At 38.8% G+C, this 17,776-nt stretch overlaps 1 protein-coding gene across 8 annotated transcripts in view; it reads right to left on the bottom strand.

Moving 5' to 3' along the window:
- Window positions 1-15,018, bottom strand: part of RPRD2 (regulation of nuclear pre-mRNA domain containing 2) — a 91,230-nt gene extending 76,212 nt beyond the window's left edge. For 4 of the 8 annotated variants that reach the window (XM_068540698.1, XM_068540700.1, XM_068540701.1 and 1 more), the window contains exon 1: window positions 13,876-15,017. In XM_068540698.1, coding sequence (XP_068396799.1) covers window positions 13,876-14,080 — 205 coding nt within the window. In that variant the 5' untranslated portion in view covers window positions 14,081-15,017. Of the gene's footprint in view, window positions 1-13,875 lie in introns of all 8 variants that reach the window. The other 4 variants (XM_068540702.1, XM_068540706.1, XM_068540699.1 and 1 more) reach the window with 3 other exon arrangements.
- Between the last annotated feature and the right edge of the window lie 2,758 nt (window positions 15,019-17,776).

Here is a 17,776-nt window from a genome sequence, read left to right as displayed (position 1 = left end):
CTTTCCTACCAACTCACCCACCCCCATTCCTCTCACTTTCACCACAAACTCCTTACCCTACTAACTATGCAGTTCAGGAAACTCCCCTGACTCACCCCCCTCTACCTTTGTCCTGGCCCACTTATAGGGAGAGTCTGCACCTGAGGGAAAGAACCTTCCATAACAAAGAATCTCTCCTAGGGAAAAGAAAGGATTTAAACTCCATTCGGGAAACATTTCCCAAGCTGGCCAAGAAAAGTCAAAACTTCGGCAATTTTGAACTACTGAACATAGACAGGTGGTTCCGAAAGCACTGGTCAGGGGAGTTAAATATGGCAAGAAGATACTAAAGTCCAACCCAACCAGCTACATCACATAAAGCAATTATAAAGGTACCTCAGACAAAAAGACCAAAGTCAAAGGAAGCAGCAAAGGCAGGAAGAGCTGATGATCTATGTTTAATATTTATGTTTTTATAAATTTACATTTTTACTTGATGTTTTAAAATATGAAATACATTAAAAATCTGGGCTCACAGACGTAACTTCAATTTTTGAATTCTAAAAGCTTCGAATAAATCCGAAAATATACTAATACCAGTATTACAAAAAAGTAATTTTTGTCCAGTGTTACAATCACTATCTATTGTAGCTTTTGTGCCTATACATAGTTACTTTGTTTTCAACATACCTTCCCTCCCCACCATGTCTTAAAAATCATGGCTTTTATTGCTTCTCTTTGTCTTTTCCATCCTCACTTGTCTATGTGTACTTCTGATTGTTCACTCTCTGCTTCTGATTCTTTTACACCTTTGTTTGTATTTGAGATGCCTTCTTTCACCTGCTTCACATCTTTTTTGAACAAATGTTTCCTCCATGAAGCCTTTCTTACTTACACACAAATATAAATTGGTTCTCTCTGCTCTTTAATTGGGGGTTTCCTAGAAAAACATCCATAACAAAGCTTCCCAATGTGTGTTCCATGGAACAGTAATCACATGAGATGGCTAGAAAAGAAAGTAACTCCATGGTCAAATAAGTTTGGAAAATACTGAATAGCCTATCCCCCACTCCTTCTGGAAATTCATGAAGCATTTTTATTAAAGGTACTAAAGTCTAGCAACATGAAACAGGTTTAACTTTAACTTCGTAGGACCTAAGCTTTGACAGTGACAACCTAAACTAAACATCACCACTTTCTAGAAAATGCTGTTGTACAAAGTCAAATTCATATTGTATTTTTTGTTTACTGCTATGTTTTATTTTCTCTGTATCTTATCCATATTTATCAGTTTATACATATGTACTGTACATGGCAATCTGAGGATAAGAATGAATAGGAGAATAGAAATGAATTCTTATCCTAGTTTATACTAAACACAGTATATATGTGTAAGGATGACCTATAAATGGATTTCAAAAAGCTATTCACTTTTCTATTATCAGGTTTTTAAAGACTTTTAAAACAAAGTGAAATTGATCTTCCAAAATGTATCTTGAAATGAAATTTTCTTTTTAAAAAATCTTTAATTTCAAATTTAAAATTTTAAATGAAAATATGATTAATATTTGGTCTTTATTATTCCAACTTAAATTTTTATAAACTCCTTGTTTTTGATAGGCTATTTTTAAAAATCCAGCAGCACTAAAGATATTGCTGTCCCTGTGAAATCCCTTCTTTGAGATGCATTTTCATATTAGCACAACAGCTATAAAAATACACGAAAGATTCTTAAATTCTATGAACTTCTAGAACTGCAAGATATTGTTATACAAATAGGTACATGAAATACTCAAAATAGGTAAATTGTTTCCAAATTAGTGTGTTTTCCAGGCATTCTCTAGTATTAATAAAAAGGCCTAAAAAATCTGTGTTCATTCCTTTGGATTATTAACCTTAAAATTTCACCTAGGGCATGCAGGATTAACTGGAAGAATTTAAAGCTTAAACACACAGGCCTGCATGAAACATGGTGTAATAAAAATACATACCATAATTGCATTTAAAAACAACAATAGTTACCATTTGCTGAGCTTTCTTTATATATATATATGTATATATATTTTATTGAAGTGTAGTTGATTTACAATGTTGTGTTAATTTCTGTTGTACAGTGCTGAGCTTTCTAAATGTCAGGTAGTTTGCAAAGCACTTTATATGAATTATCTTTTTTAATACCACCAACAATCACATAAGGTGTGTTGTATTATTATTATCCCTATTTAAAGGCTTTAAGAGGTTAAGTAACAATTATAATGCCTATTGGAGTCCAAAGCCCATGTACTTTGCCAATTAACCACTATACAATATTGTATATCCCCCTACATATGTAAATCTATGTAAACAAAACTATGTAAAACCTCTATAGCAACAATTCTCGAAGTGTGCTCTGTGGTCAGATATAAGAAAGTCATTAATTAAGCACTTTCTATGTTCTACACCATCTTCAAGGTGCTGAGGAGGTAGTGGTGGGCAAAACAAAGCCCTGCTGTCATGGGCTTACATTCTAGTTGGGGGTGACAGGGGACATGCATCTCAGTAAATAAACAAATAAATAAGGCAATATCTTATAATGGGAAAAGGTACATAGAGAAAATAAAATAGGGTGATGCAATAAGAGAATGATCGGTAGGAGCAAAGCGGGGTAGGCTCTGGCTAGGACGATAGGTCTCAACCTCTAAGGAGATGACATTTGAGCTAAAGACCTGAAAGACAAGGACATTAAGGCAAATTTTTCATATAAAGTGGTAATTTATAAAATGATAGTGATAATATAAATGGTAGTGTATTTTACATCCTTATTTGGCAAAATAAAAAGTTACCAAACTTATGATCTCACAAATTAAAAAACAGTAATTAAATGGTTATAAAATAACATCTGGTAACCCCTGGGCAATACACAGTATTAAGATGAGAGACAATGGACGTGTACGTTGCAGAAACTTGATAAAGGTCATTTTACAACATATCAATAAATCAGTGAATTCTCAAACCTTTTGGTTTCAGGATACCTTTACCCTCCTAAAAATTACTGAAGACCCCAAAGAGCTTTTGCTTATGTGGGTTAGCTATATTTATGCTCTTTACTGTATTATAAATTAAAACTAAGAATTTTAAAATATCTATTAATTTATTAAAAATAATAAAACCATTCAGTGAATAAGTTATACATATTTTATTAAAAATAACTATATTTGCAAGAGAAAAAATTTAGTGAGGAGAGTAGCACTGTTTTACATTCTTGAAAATCTAATGTTTGGCTTAATAGAAGACAACTAAGTTCTCATATCTGCTTCTATATTCAATTTATTGCTATATACGAGTTAATGAATTTTTTTCACCTCTGCAGCTCCGTGAAATCCTCAAAATAGACAGGCACAGAACTCACAGAAACAGAGTAGAATGGTGGTTGCCAGGAGCCAGGGAGTGGGGGAACGGGAAGACGTTGGTCAAAGGGTACAAACTTGCAGTTATAAGATGAATAAGTTCTGGGGATCTAACATACAACATGGTGACTATAGTTAACAATATGGCATTATATACTTGAAAGTTACTAGAAGAGTACATCTTGTGGTAATCATTTTGCAATTTATACATGTATCTAATCATCACAACTTACACAATGTTACACGTCAATAATATATAAAAAAGCTGGGAAAAAACAGGCACAAGGGCTGTTTGGGAACCATTATACTATATATACCACACTATGGAACACTACAAAATACCAATAAACTTTGAAAGAAGTGGAACGCAGTCTAGCACAAAGGTAGAGAGTAGGCTCTGGAGTCAAGACTGCTTAGATTTTCATTCTGGCTCTACTGTTTACTAGCTATGAAACTTGAACAATTAATTTTACCTCACTGAGCCTTCAAGTGCTTCAGTTATATCATCTATAACGTTTTCTTTATTATTTTCCCTTCATCAGCGTAATTTTACATATATATCACTAATAGCCTTACTAAGTAATAAAAATTACATAATATCAATACCTCATGAATTGTTATATTAAATGAGATCACATGATAAGAACTCAGGAAATGTTAACTATTTATTACTAAATCTATTAGTGATAATGTTTGTGAAGTTAACTGTATTAATGATTGGAAATTTAATAAAGAACATTGCTAAATAATAACAAAGTACTTGTAAGCAACTCAGGCTTTGAACCCCCCGTATTTCTTGTATTTCTCCCACTCACTCTTACCTTCTGCCTTCAGAGAACAAAACCAAGGGTGGAAAAAAAATTAAGCTTATGCTTAGCCACCCTGAAACCAGGCAGTTTCCCTTTCCTATGCTATAAAAATGTTCTGACAATTTCCTCAAAATAATCAGTTGACTTCCCTAAGCCTCGGTTTATAAGAATTTTAAGTGGGGACAACTCCCACCTTACAGAGCTTATGTTAGGATTATAGGAATATATATATATATATATATGTGTGTGTGTGTGTGATATCTAGTAAGGGTGCTCAGTGAATCATACCTTCACTCCAACCAAAAAGTGATAACTCTTCGAAACTGGTACAGCATATAAAAACTCATATTATCATACTTCCCAGAACAAGTTATTTTTGTTCAATTCTTATCGTAGTTACAAAACGTTAAGTTCCTCATAATTCCATCTCTTTCAGCGAGCGACCTAACAAAGTTTTACGTAGAGTAAGCACCCAATATTTCTAAATTAATTTTCTGAATTCTGTATCTTTAGACATAAGAATACACTATAAAAGAAATGTTAATAACTCAAGTAATGCTGACTGCCTCTTAGAGATCATCATTTTAAAATAATGTGTTATGCTACCATTTTAAAACTATCATGACAGTAAAGGGAACACAAAAACAGCACAGGATCCATTCGGGTCTTTTTTTAATTAAAAATGATAAGTTATAATGCCTAACATTAAAAAATCTTTTCCCTTCTGACAGTGAAACTTTCACTAAAGGAAATAATCAATCTCCTTTCTCCCCCCAGCCACCTCTGGTGGGTACCAAAGAAACCATAGGGTGAAAGTAAGTGAAACTAATCACTAGCAAGTGAAGTGAAGGAAGAGATGAGGGAAAGATAAAAGGCTGCAACCAAAATTTAAACCCAGCATATTAAACATTTTATTTCTTTCATCAAACAGCCTCTATTTCAATGTTTCTAAGAGAACAAGAAAACCGAGTTTTTTTTTTTAGACTATCTTTATCTTAGCCAGAAAGACTTTAACGTTCTAAAGCACAAATGGAATTGTTGCCTTTTTCCAAAAGGAGTAACTAGGTTCTACTACTTCTCCACAAGATGTGCATCTCTCCAGTGTTCTATAACTAAAATCTGTGGATGCAGTGGAATCAAAAGCACTACAAAGCACCAACTCCTTTTTGTTTCCTTGACAAACAGATGAGAAACTCAGTCAAGGTGGTTTGTGCAACGGTGTTAAGTTTTTGAGTAATTTTTTTTTTACTAGGGTCTCTGAGCTCCTTCTACACATTAAAAAACCTCATGTAGTCTTAGTTCTCAGACGAAATTTTAAAACAACTAACCCAAAATATCCCCTTCGGACTTTTTAAAGTACTGCTGTAGAACACTAAGCACTTGGGAAAAGTGAGGAAAAAAAAAGATTAAAAAAAAAGATCATAACTTGGGCTTCCCTGGTGGCGCAGTGGTTGAGAATCCACTGCCAATGCAGGGGACACGGGTTCGAGCCCTGGTCCGGAAGGATCCCACATTCCGCGGAGCAACTGGGTCCGTGCACCACAACTACTGAGCCTGCTCTGGAGCTCGCGAGCCACAACTGCTGAGGCCCATGTGCCTGGAGCCTGTGCTCCGCAACAAGAGAAGCCACCGCAATGAGAAGCGGGCGCACAGCAAGGAGCGGCCCCAGCTCGTCGCAAATGAAGGGGGCCCACGTGCAGCAACAGAGACCCAACGCAGCCCAAAAATTAATTAATTAATTTTAAAAAAAAGAGCCTCACAGCCCCTTCAGCCCCCTCTTTATCTTCCCACCAGCTGGCTTCACACTTGCAAATTGGTTTCCATCACCTGCCTGGTAGACAGAGGCTATTGCCAGCTGTACCTTGAATCCGGAGACCAGGGTGTTAGGAATCTTGGAATTGTAGCTTTCTCTGTCCATGACTGATGCCAGGGGGGTTAAAAAAATTAATTAATTAATTTAAAAATAAAAATTTAAAAAAAGATCATAACTGAATGACAAAAGCTTAGGAGAAAAGGGAGTTTGGATGCATCCATTATTTATTAGTTTATGAAAGGCAGGAAGCCAAATCACTAAGAATAAAATCATAAGTCTCCACTCTCGAAGAAATTACACACATACATACACTCACCCCTTCTCTACCAACAGAACTGAAATTTTGGGGTGGCCTGTTTAAGGAAATGTTAATATTAGTAATTTTCCATTGGAAATGGAAATTTCCAATGGAATTTTCAAGATATTTCCACACCACAAAATCACTTGAAGTTTGTCAATACTGTTTCACACTTTGATTTATGGGAATGTTTATTTGCTATATAATTTAACATTTAGCTTACTATGGGATGTACAGCAAAAGAATGTTTTACATATTGCTTTAAATCCACCTAAGGCCATGTATATAATACAACCCTTCTGCATTTGAGAGACAAAGCAGCTAAATGAAGAATATAACAACTGCTTGTGAAGTCTCATAATACACATTAAAAGGCTCATTTAGTATACACCATCACAATAATTACATGTAATAATTACGGTAGCTCATGTTTTGAAACACTGTCAGAAAACATGGAAATTACCTACATCTCTATGAACCTAGGGCAATGGATGGAAGAAAAGGTGACCTAGGCATCCAAAGGGCAGAGAGAATATTGATTATGCAATAATTTTACAACTGGGAATTATAACAGACCTAATGCCTAACTAATCCAGAAGTGTCATTAAACCTAAACCAAGAGTAGAAATATGCAAGAGATCAAAATAGATTTATTACTTCTTTGGGGAGCTGAAAGTTTACCTTGAACCTCAGAAAGAACCAAACACAATAACACATTAGACCAAGTAAATAGAAAGAGGTATCTGAAATACCAGAATGCCCCAGAGCCTTCTCTCTGGACCTCTTCTCTATCTATACTTATTACTCTGTCTTACTACACTTACTTCTCTATCTACACTTACTTCCTAGTACATCTCTTCCAGGCTGATGGCTCCAAGGACAATTTACATACTAAGCAGATACCCTGTGGTGACTGTCGCACAACTTTGTGAATATACTAAAACAAATGAATTGTACACTTTAAATGAGTGAAGTCTGTCAATAAATGTCAACTCTTTCTAGTCACTCAGCCAAAAAACCCCAGAGTCATTCTTGATAACTCTCCTCTCTTACCCCACATTTAATTCATCTAGAAAGCCGTTTGGATCTACCTTCAAAACAGATCTAGAATTAAATTACTTCTTATAACTTTCACAAGCTTGTCCAAACCACCAATATTTTATCCCAGGATTACTTCAATAGCCACCTACTGGCATCCCTGTTTCTGCAGCAACTAGAATGATCTTTTAAAAACAGAAATCTGTTCACATCACTTCTCTGCCCCATCTCATTCAAAATAAAAGCCCAAGAATGCCTATAAAATTCTTTGTGATCTGCCCCTTCTGCCGTATCACCCACCATAATCTCCGAGTTCATCTGCTAATCCTTACTTTCACTACTCCTTTCCAGCCACGAAAGCTTTCTTGTTGTTCCTTCAACTCACCAGGCACACTCTAACCTCAAGATCTTTGTATTTTTCTGTTCTTTGTCTTGGAGCATTCTCCTGTCACACTCTCCTATCTATATTGCCTATACCTCACTTTCCTGCTCAAATGTCACATTCTCAGTGAGGCCTTCCCTTAGCACCTAATTTAAAACTACAAACTCTTGTAACACTCTGTATTCCCCTTCCCTGCTTTATATTTCTTTTTAGCACTCCTAATATTTTTTACCTTCTAATATATTTAATATTTTGTTTGTTTGGTGCTTGTCTCCTTTTCTGACAGTATAGGCTCTGAGAGGACAAAAATTTTTCTCTATTTTATTCACCTGCTTGTGTCCCCAGTGCCTGGCACAGTAGGTATTCAATAAATATTTGTTAAAACAACTGAATGTAAACTAGGGATTTATAAGCAAAATTCACCTAGAAACTTAAAGTAAGAATTTGTACCTAGTCCGCCTACATTTGTATACATGTGACATGTGATTAAAAACCTATAGCAGGGACTTCCCCAGTGGCGCAGTGGTTATGAATCCGCCTGCCAATGCAGGGGACAGGGGATCGATCCCTGGTCTGGGAAGATCCCACATGCCGCGGAGCAACCTGGCCCGTGAGCCACAACTACCGAGCCTGCGCTCTAGAGTCCACGAGCCACAACTACTGAGCCCGTGTGCTACAACTACTGAAGCCCGTGCACCTAGAGCCCGTGCTCCACAACAAGAGAAGCCAGGGCAATGAGAAGCCCGCGCATCGCGACGAAGAATAGCCCCTGCTCGCCGCAACTAGAGAAAGCCCGCGCGCAGCAACGAAGACACAACACAGCCAAAAAAATAAGTAAATAAAATAAAATAATTAAAAAAAAAAAAAAGCTATGGCAGTACTGTTATACTCTGTATGTGTAGCCAACATATCTGCTACAAAGGATGAATTACAAGGAAAGTAAACAGTTAAAGGAATAGCTACATTTCAGATACCAGAGCTGCAGAAAATAGTTCCAGACCCTCAGATTTGTGCAATATCAAATACAAGATTATAGATTTCACTCTCCACTGACCAATGGAGGTACCAGTGTGGTACCCCAAACTTTTTGCCACCAAAAAAATCCTTCTATTATTTAATCTAAAACACCTAACATTTAGAAATTTTTATCAAGTAGACAACTTTAGTAACTTAACATGTTCAATTTGTTCTCCTTTTTAATTATAAATGACTATCAGAACTTCAAATCTATACAAGATAATCAGTTTTCCCACAGAAAGCAAAAATAAAAACAAAAATATCCACAAAGCTTCAAAATCTAGACATTATAGTTAATCTGCATGGCCTAATATTGTACAAAATATTTTATGAATAGGAAAGGCTGTGTAGTACAGTGGCTAAGAGCGTATGCTCTAAATCAAGAATGCCTGGGTTGAATCCCGGATCCACCACTTATTAGCTCTCTAACCATGGGCAAGTTACTCAACCTCTCAGTGCCTCTGTTTTCCCATCTGTAAAGTGGGGATCATAACAATACCTACTTCAAAGAAGTATGAAGATTGAATGAATTAATACATGCAAAATGCTTGGAACAGTGCCTGGCACATAATAAGCACTGGATAAAAGTTAGCTAGAAAATTATTACCATCTTCTCGGTCCATTCAAGGATCTGAGAAACCACTGCCGTACATCAAAAATAGTAAATTGCACTTTTCGAATTCTCTGCAACAAATTAATCCTGTATTAAGAGATTTTTTTTTTTTTTTTTTTTGGTCAGTCCATGTTTATATAACAGTTTCTCTTGTGGAGAAAATACCAGATTGTACTGAGATTGGCTTCAAATGAGGAGGAGGAGAAGGGAAAGTAAAGGGGACAGAAGAAAAAAGATTGGCCATTAAAATAACTACTGGGACTTCCCTGGTGGCGCAGTGGTTAAGAATCCACCTGCCAATGCAGGGGACACGGGTTCGAGCCCTGTTCTGGGAAGGTCCCACATGCTGTGGAGCAACTAAGCCCATGGGCCACAACTACTGAGCCTGCGCTCTACAGCCCACGAGCCACAACTCCTGAAGCCCGCGTGCCTAGAGCCCGTGCTCCGCAACAAGAGAAGACACCGCAATGAGAAGCCGGCGCACCGCAACGAAGAGTAGCCCCCGCTCGCCGCAACTAGACAAAGCCCGCGCACAGCAATTAAGACCCAACGCAGCCAAAAATAAATTAATTGATTAATTAAAAGAAAAAAGATAACTACTGAAGTGGGGTGATCAGTGGTGGCGGGAATGTTATTACTTTTCTAATCTTGTACATACTTAAAGTTCGTACCAAAAACAGCTGAAGGGAAATCTTAACAGCTTTCCTGCTCTACAAATGATTCTACTTTCCTATAACCCCCTTTTCTTCAAAAACTCATTTCAATTCTCATACACCTTCTAAAACAGACCAGCCCATTCAATGGTTAGAAGCAAAACAACTTGGAGATATCATGAACACAGTATTTTCCATTTTGTCCTACTAGTTCTTCAGAGAACTTGCTAATTCACTACAGAAAGGCTGATCCAAATCATCTCCCCCTGACTGGGAATGTAATTTCCAGCACTGTTCCCAAAACAAAGTAATTATTTCGAATAGTCAGGACCTTAAGACTATCTACATCATCACTGTCATCATAATAATCTGAACATATACATATATGCTAGGACCTATACTAAAATACCTGCATTATCTTCTTAAGTCTAGACAACAAGCCTATGAGAGATAATTATCTCTACTCACAGATCAGAAATTGAGACTCACAATTTAAGTACTGTGCCCAGGTATTAACTGATGGAATTAAGATTTGAACCTAGGTCTAATTCTAAAGTCTTTTTTTTTTTTACTTTTCCATACTGATTTCCATATTACATTAAAAATGGGACAGATGAACAAAATACAGAAATGACAGTCTAGTCAAATTGCACATCAAGCTCATATAAGAGCCATATTTTGAAACTGCCAACAACCATACCTATCATTTCTTTTACTAAATTATAAACGCTGCCTTCTGATAAACAGAAATTAAAACAATTCAAGTTCTTGATTAACTATTCCACAAAATTATATTGGCAAATATTTATTGATTACTTATTGTATGCCAAACACTGTTCTAGTTGCTTGGGGATGTAGCAGCAAAGAAGACATAGCCCTGTCATCCGGTGGAAGAAAATAAATAGTAAGCATATGAACAAATAAATAAGGTAATTTCATATACTGAAAATAAAGTGATGTGTTAGAATGCAACTGAAGGAACCATGTTAAATAAGATCATTAGGGAAGGCCTTTCTGAGGAGGTAATATTTGAGCTTGGATCTAAATGATGGGAAGATAGGATTGGAAGAAGCCTGAGAGGTAGTAGGCAGGGCAGGTGGTGTAGGAACTTGTAGACCTTTTACTTGTAGTAAAAAGAAGTTTAACCCTTAAAGCCTGTTGCAATGGGATATCACTGAAGGATTTTAAAGCACAGAAATGACATCAGTTTAGGCTACAGAAAGATCACTTTTGAAAAATGATAGCAATGGAAGCTTCAATCAAACAAATTAAAACAAGTCTGAAAAAAATCAGTAGAACCCACCATGGAGTGTGTCTTCAGGAAGACTACTTGCCTTCTCTAAGTTATTTCCTTTATTGTTTTTTTAATTTTTATTTATTTATTTTTTGGCCATACTGCACAGCTTGTGGGCTCTCAGTTCCCCGACCAGGGATTGAACCTGGGCCACGGCAGTGAAAGCCCGGAATTCTAACCACTAGGCCACCAGAGAACTCCCTAAATTATTTCCTTTAAAGTTAACAAAAGTCTCTTATTACACATTATGAAATAAAGGATAAAAATGAAAATATCTCAGAAAGAGTTAACAGTTACTTAAACTCACACTGAGGTCTAAATATAAATTACTAAATAATGGATGTCAAAAGAAAAAAAGGAGAAGCAAAAGGGGCATCAGGAAGATGGACAGAAAGGCTGGGAATGCCAAAGACACCTATTTCACAAATTTGACTAAAGCTGACTTAAAAACCAAACTCGAACTAAAATAATTCTAACACCAATCTCCTGAATATTTCTCTCAAAAGGCTTTACTTACAATAAGATAAACGATGTTCACTCAATGTAAATATAAAACAACTACAAATTACCCTTAACCATTTTAGAAAGTTAAGTTGCATTCCACCAGACCAAAAAAAAAATCAGGTTTATAGAAAGCCAAAAGCATTTAACTATACAAACTATATATAATGCACTTCAAATGAAGTACTGTCTTCCTAGAGCAATCATTTTTTTCACTCTTAAAATATCAACAAGGGAAATAAGCTCAGGCACAATATCAAAAGTAGAGGCAGAAAAATTCTGGCTCCAGTGTATCTCGTTATCGCTGACTGGAAAAAATATTGTAATTGCATTTGTAATCCCACAGGCAGGGATGGCGACCAACTTATCCTTGCAAATGATGTAACCATACAGTTAAAGCACCAGAGCCCAAAGGGAGGAAAAGTAAAAATGTTTTAAAACAGGAAGAAAAATATGTTTAAGGAGAACACGTCCTCAGGCTTGAGCACTGCTTGCTACCACTGGTGTACCAAAAACATTGAAGAATAATCATGAAAACATTACTTTACAAAGTTAAATGTGGCCACTGTCATCTGATATGGTGGAATCAAATCCCAACTCCACCATTTTACTGTATAAACTTAAGCAGCTTACTTAACATTTCTGAGGCTTAGTTTCCACATCTGTAAGTCAATTATTAAAAAATCTACTTCTTAGCGTTAGTTTAAGGTATAATGAGATACTAGATATATTGTAAATGACAAAGGGCTGGGCACATAGTAGATACTTACTATGTGAGTCTTTGATAATGACTGGTACTTGATATTGTATGTTCTAATTTTACCTCTTGGAAAGAAGTAACTTTGATCTGCTATTGGTAAATATAGGTAATCCTGCCTTGGTTATACAACCCTTTCTGCACATATTATTCAAAGAGCCACAAAACATCTCTCCCAACAATAACTTTATACACAAATGATTTGAAGTTTGGGGTCTATGATTTTGTAAGTTTTATCCATCTGTTCCCTAAAAGTAAACACAAATTAAAACACTATAGGGTCAATAGCAAAAGTGGAATAAGAAGAATAAGTGGACGATGGGTCTCACTGGTGACATGCCATAGACAGGAAGCAACAACAGACCTAAAATTCAAAGATATACATGGATTTAGGGTCAACCCTCTCTTCTCAGCAGGAAGCAACAAATGACTTCTCCACACTTTGTCCTAAAAGATCTGAAATTTTCTGCAAACAAGCCATGCTTCCTGACAGTCTAATAGACCTCTTTTCTGCAGTAACGCAGCAAAGTGAAAAAAACTCCACGATGTAGACAAAAAAACAATTAACTGGGGTAAAAAAGTAGTACCTATTCAAAAGCACACTTCCTGATTCTTTGTTTTGATTACCTATGAAACCAATTCCTATTCTTTAAAAAGGTATCTGAACTGGTTGAAAAGTAGCCGGATATGTTTTCCATTTTATGGTGTTAGTGGCGATACTGACTACGGTTGTTTCCGGTCAGTATCAAGAAGCCTGTATTTTACCGCAGCAAATATAGCTACAAAAACCTCTCAGGTGGTCGCCTCAGCTCTATGTGGAGCTCACGTTACCTCTTCATCTAGGTAAGGCCCTTCTACTTACACATCACAAGTTTTAGGTCAGTGGAAAATAGAATGGTCCCACATATTCCAGCGAAATAGGTGCATTTACTACTGCTTAAACCATAGCGTGTCTATCATCAGGAAAACAAGAAATCATTAACACGTCAGGGCCTATAAGAAATAAACGGACGCGACAATTTCTGTGAAGGTTCAGTAAAAACAACATCACCTTACAAGGCTCTAAAACAACATGTAAATCTCAACAGACTTGGGCCCAACGGCCCAAGGTCACACCAAGTCAGTCGCTATAAAATCCAAGAAATGATGAGCATCCCGCAGTTCAGGACAATCCTGGCTAGGAATAGGGTCTGAGTTTGGGTACACTCTGGTCGAAGATTTAATATGAACAACCCCAACCGAATGCAGCGGCTCCACAGGGAAACCCTAAGCGTTTCGGGTAGTATTTCCTTCCATCCCCCGTCTTCCCTTCCCTAGTCACCCCTCAACACTCACATCTCCGGAGCCACTTCATCCAATGGTAGACGATAGTAGTGTGGTGTTTCTTGTTCTCTATACACCAAGACGACAGGCCTTGAATAGATTCCATGGTGTTAGTTACCGACTGGAATTTTCGATCCAACGAGGACTCCAGAGCCCCTGCCGAAGAGGCCGACGAGGAGGAGGCCTTACTGCCGCCTCCGCCGCCGCCGGCCGCCATCTTCCCGGTTTGCACAAGCGCTGCTGCTCCTCTGGCGGCCGCGGCGGCGGCGGCGGCGGCGGCGGCGGCGGGAGCGGGCAAAACAATCACTGCGAGTGCGTGAAAGCCGCAGGTGGGGAGGGAGGCCAGGGGGTGGGGATGGTGCACGCGCTAGGCTCTTCTGGAGGTAGGACGGGAGGACCAGTTGCTGGGCACGCTGGCGGCTCCTACACGCTGCAAAGAGGGGCTGCGGGTTTCGAAGGTTTATCGGAATTGTTCAAGGGATTGTGTTTAAACCAGTCAGTAATCACGGAAGAATTAAGCAGAAAACAGGTCCTGCAAAGCCTTTCTAAACGCCTAGCCCGGAAATTAATGGTTTTATACTCTTCGGCTCTCAACGCTTAAGGCCCTTCCCCACACTCCTCTAAGAGCGGGCATGAATATCTTAAAGTTAATACTACCCGACTGCCCCTTCAGATGCAGAAATCTTTCTCTCTCCTTTAGATCCTCTAGAACAGAAAGGCCCAAGGCTACCTAGTCAGGATTTTTTTTGCAACGCAATAGCAGCAAAGGGACAGCAACACTATCGCGCACGCGCTGCTTGGCCCCGCCCCCCTGCTTCCTTCTCAACCTAGAAAAAGCAGAGGGAGGTGTGATGGCGGGGCAATCTGGCCAATCAAGGGAGAAGAACGAGAAGCGCGCGCAGAAGCCCACAAGCCCCAAGGGCTAAGGAGGCGCTTCGATTATTCGTGCGCCTGCGCAGCAGGCCAGCGCGTAGCGGGTTGGGAGGAAAAACGGGGAGAGAAGGGTGGGAGAGGGAGTTGGTCAAACTAAGGAGAGGTTGGGGGAGGGGCTTCACCGCTCCGCCCCGCGTTTTGCTTCCTAGCGAGGTGTCTCTCTTGGGGCTGTCCAGCTCACACAGCAAGGCCGAGAAACTCCCACCGCTCAGCGGCCACTGTTATTTTCTGGCACCTGCAGCTGCCGACGCCGCCGCTGCTAATTCCTCGGGGCACCAACCCGCCACAAAGTAGCTGGCAGCCATCTTGCAGTGCCTCAGAGGATGCGCATGCGCCAGCTCCAGCGAGCCATTCACTACGCAGACTCCCAGACCAAACAATTTTTTACACTCCCCTGGGACGATAACACTCACAGCCACTTGACTTTTTGGATTATAGGAAGAGGAAGTAAATGAAGTGAAACGAAAATTTTCCCCGTAGAATTTTCGAGACGCGGAAACAGTAAAAGGCAAGATGTGATCTCACCTTCGCCAGTTATGATACAGTCTCACAATTGCATAATACATTATAGTTTACAAAAGCCTTAGATATTTATTGTTACATTGATTAGCACAACCTAGATTAACCGTGCAATTGCATATGCCTATGTAAATCCTCTGGGCAGATTTGGAGACTTCTTTGTTCCACTGAACACATGCAGTTAGTGTATTTTAATTCTTTCACGTTTTCCCAGTAGACTCACGTTTTTTGAGGCAGGGAACCTGTTTTGTCAAGCTCACATATAGTATTTGTTAATTCAACAAAAAGTTGTTGAACGTCTTGTGCCAAGTACAGTTTTAGATCTGGGGGAGTAACATAGCAAAATAGACAACAATCCCTTTCAGCTGGGGCTTATTGGCAACAGACCATAAAAAATATATATCAGGGAGTAATAAGTTCTATGAAGTAGCATGAAGCAGGGTAAGGAAGAGAGAGGGGTGGTGTGTGTGGTCCTTAAGGGAATGGGAATGGTGGTTTGGTGAGCAAGGAAGGCTTCTGGAAGGAAGTGATACTTGATCTGAATGTTGAGCACAAGGTAACCAAGCAAATATGGGGGAGGGGGAGAAAAACATGCTGACAGGTGGAACAGCAAGTGTAAAGGACCTAAAACAGGAATGTCTTGATATATTAGAGGAAGAACAAGGAGGCCATTGTGGCTAGAGAAGAAGACAAGTGATAGAATATGAGATCTGCGAGGTGAAGGGAGAGAGTTCATATAGGGCCTGGAAGGCCACTGTAAAGACTCTGGCTTTTAACTTTGAGGTGGGGAACACTTAGGCAGAGCAGTTTTAAGCAGAAAAGTTACATAGCATTCTTTTTAAAAGATTGCATTGGTTGCTATGTTGAAAATAGACTGACTGCAGAGCCACCAGTTACGGAGGCTATTGGAGTAATCCAGACAAGGAAATGATGGTGGCTTCTACTAGCATGGCAAAAAAAAAAAAAAGAGAAGTGGCATCAGATCCTGGATATAGTTTGAAGGTAGAGCCGAAAGGATTGCTCATGGACTTGAGGGGAATATGAGAAGAAGACAAAAAAAAGTCAAATATGACACCAAGGTTTCTGACCTGATTAACTAGAACAGTGTTTCTCAGCCTTTTTTTCCATTGCTGTTGACCCTAAAGATTCTTCTTAGATATTTTTTCCTATTCCCTCAACCCCCATGAAATGTTAATGCCACAGTTATATTGTGTATCTGTTTATGTACTGTCTGTATATTTGTGCTTTATGCAAGAGTAAGCATGAAGTTTACTTTTTATTCAATGCAGAGTTAAGAGTGACTAAAATCTTTGTTAAAAATAAAAAAAAATTGTTTTTATAGAGACTGCAGCTTTAAATTTATTTTATTTTTATTTATTTATGGCTGTGTTGGGTCTTCGTTTCTGTGCAAGGGCTTTCTCTAGTTGCGGCAAGCGGGGGCCACTCTTCATCACGGTGCGCGGGCCTCTCACTATCGCGGCCTCTCTTGTTGCGGAGCACAGGCTCCAGACGCGCAGGCTCAGTAGCTGTGGCTCACGGGCCCAGTTGCTCCGCGGCATGTGGGATCTTCCCAGACAAGGGCTCGAACCCATGTCCCCTGCATTGGCAGGCAGACTCTCAGTCACCGCACCACCAGGGAAGCCCCTAGCCCCTTTTATTAGTTTAAACATTTTATACATGATTATTTTATATTTTGTATCTTATCATTAATAGTTTAAGTCTTTAGGGGTTTGTTTCTACCAAATCTCACTCAAAGTGACTTATTTCCTTGTGTTTGGTAATTCTCTGTTGAATTTTATCTGTGGGAATTCAAAGAGCCAAACCAGAAAAAACTTTCTCTCAAAGTGTACTTGCAAGTGCTATGGCAGAATCAGGGTAGTACTGACCTTGGTCCAATTTAGCATCTTTCTCAGAGGGTTCTTCCTCTTAGCTGATTTTTTTTTTTAATTTATTTTATTTATTTATTTATTTTTGGCTGCGTTTGGTCTTCGTTGCTGTGCACGGGCTTTCTCTAGTTGCGGCGAGCGGGCTTCTCATCGCGGTGGCTTCTCATTGCAGAGCACGGGCTCTAGGCATGCGGGCTTCAGTAGTTGTGGCTTGCAGGCTCAGTAGTTGTGGTGCATGGGCTTAGTTGCTCCGCGGCATGTGGGATGTTCCCAGACCAGGGCTCGAACCCGTGTTCCCTGCATTGGCAGACGGATTCTTAACTACTGCACCACCAGGGAAGCCCGGGAATGAGTTTTTAAAAAATCATTCAAAACTGTTATAATTCCAGCAGAAGTAAAATAATTGAAAAATTAATTTCTTAAAAATTTTTAGTTAACCTTTTTTTTTTTTTAAAGTATTTATTTATTTATTTATGGCTGTGTTGGGTCTTCGTTTCTGTGCGAGGGCTTTCTCTAGTTATGGCAAGCGGGGGCCTCTTTTCATCGCGGTGCGCGGGCCTCTCACTATCACGGCC

This window comes from Eschrichtius robustus, chromosome 3 (assembly GCF_028021215.1).
Source record: "Eschrichtius robustus isolate mEscRob2 chromosome 3, mEscRob2.pri, whole genome shotgun sequence".
Lineage (NCBI taxonomy): Eukaryota > Metazoa > Chordata > Mammalia > Artiodactyla > Eschrichtiidae > Eschrichtius > Eschrichtius robustus.
This window is presented reverse-complemented; position numbering and strand designations above follow the sequence as displayed.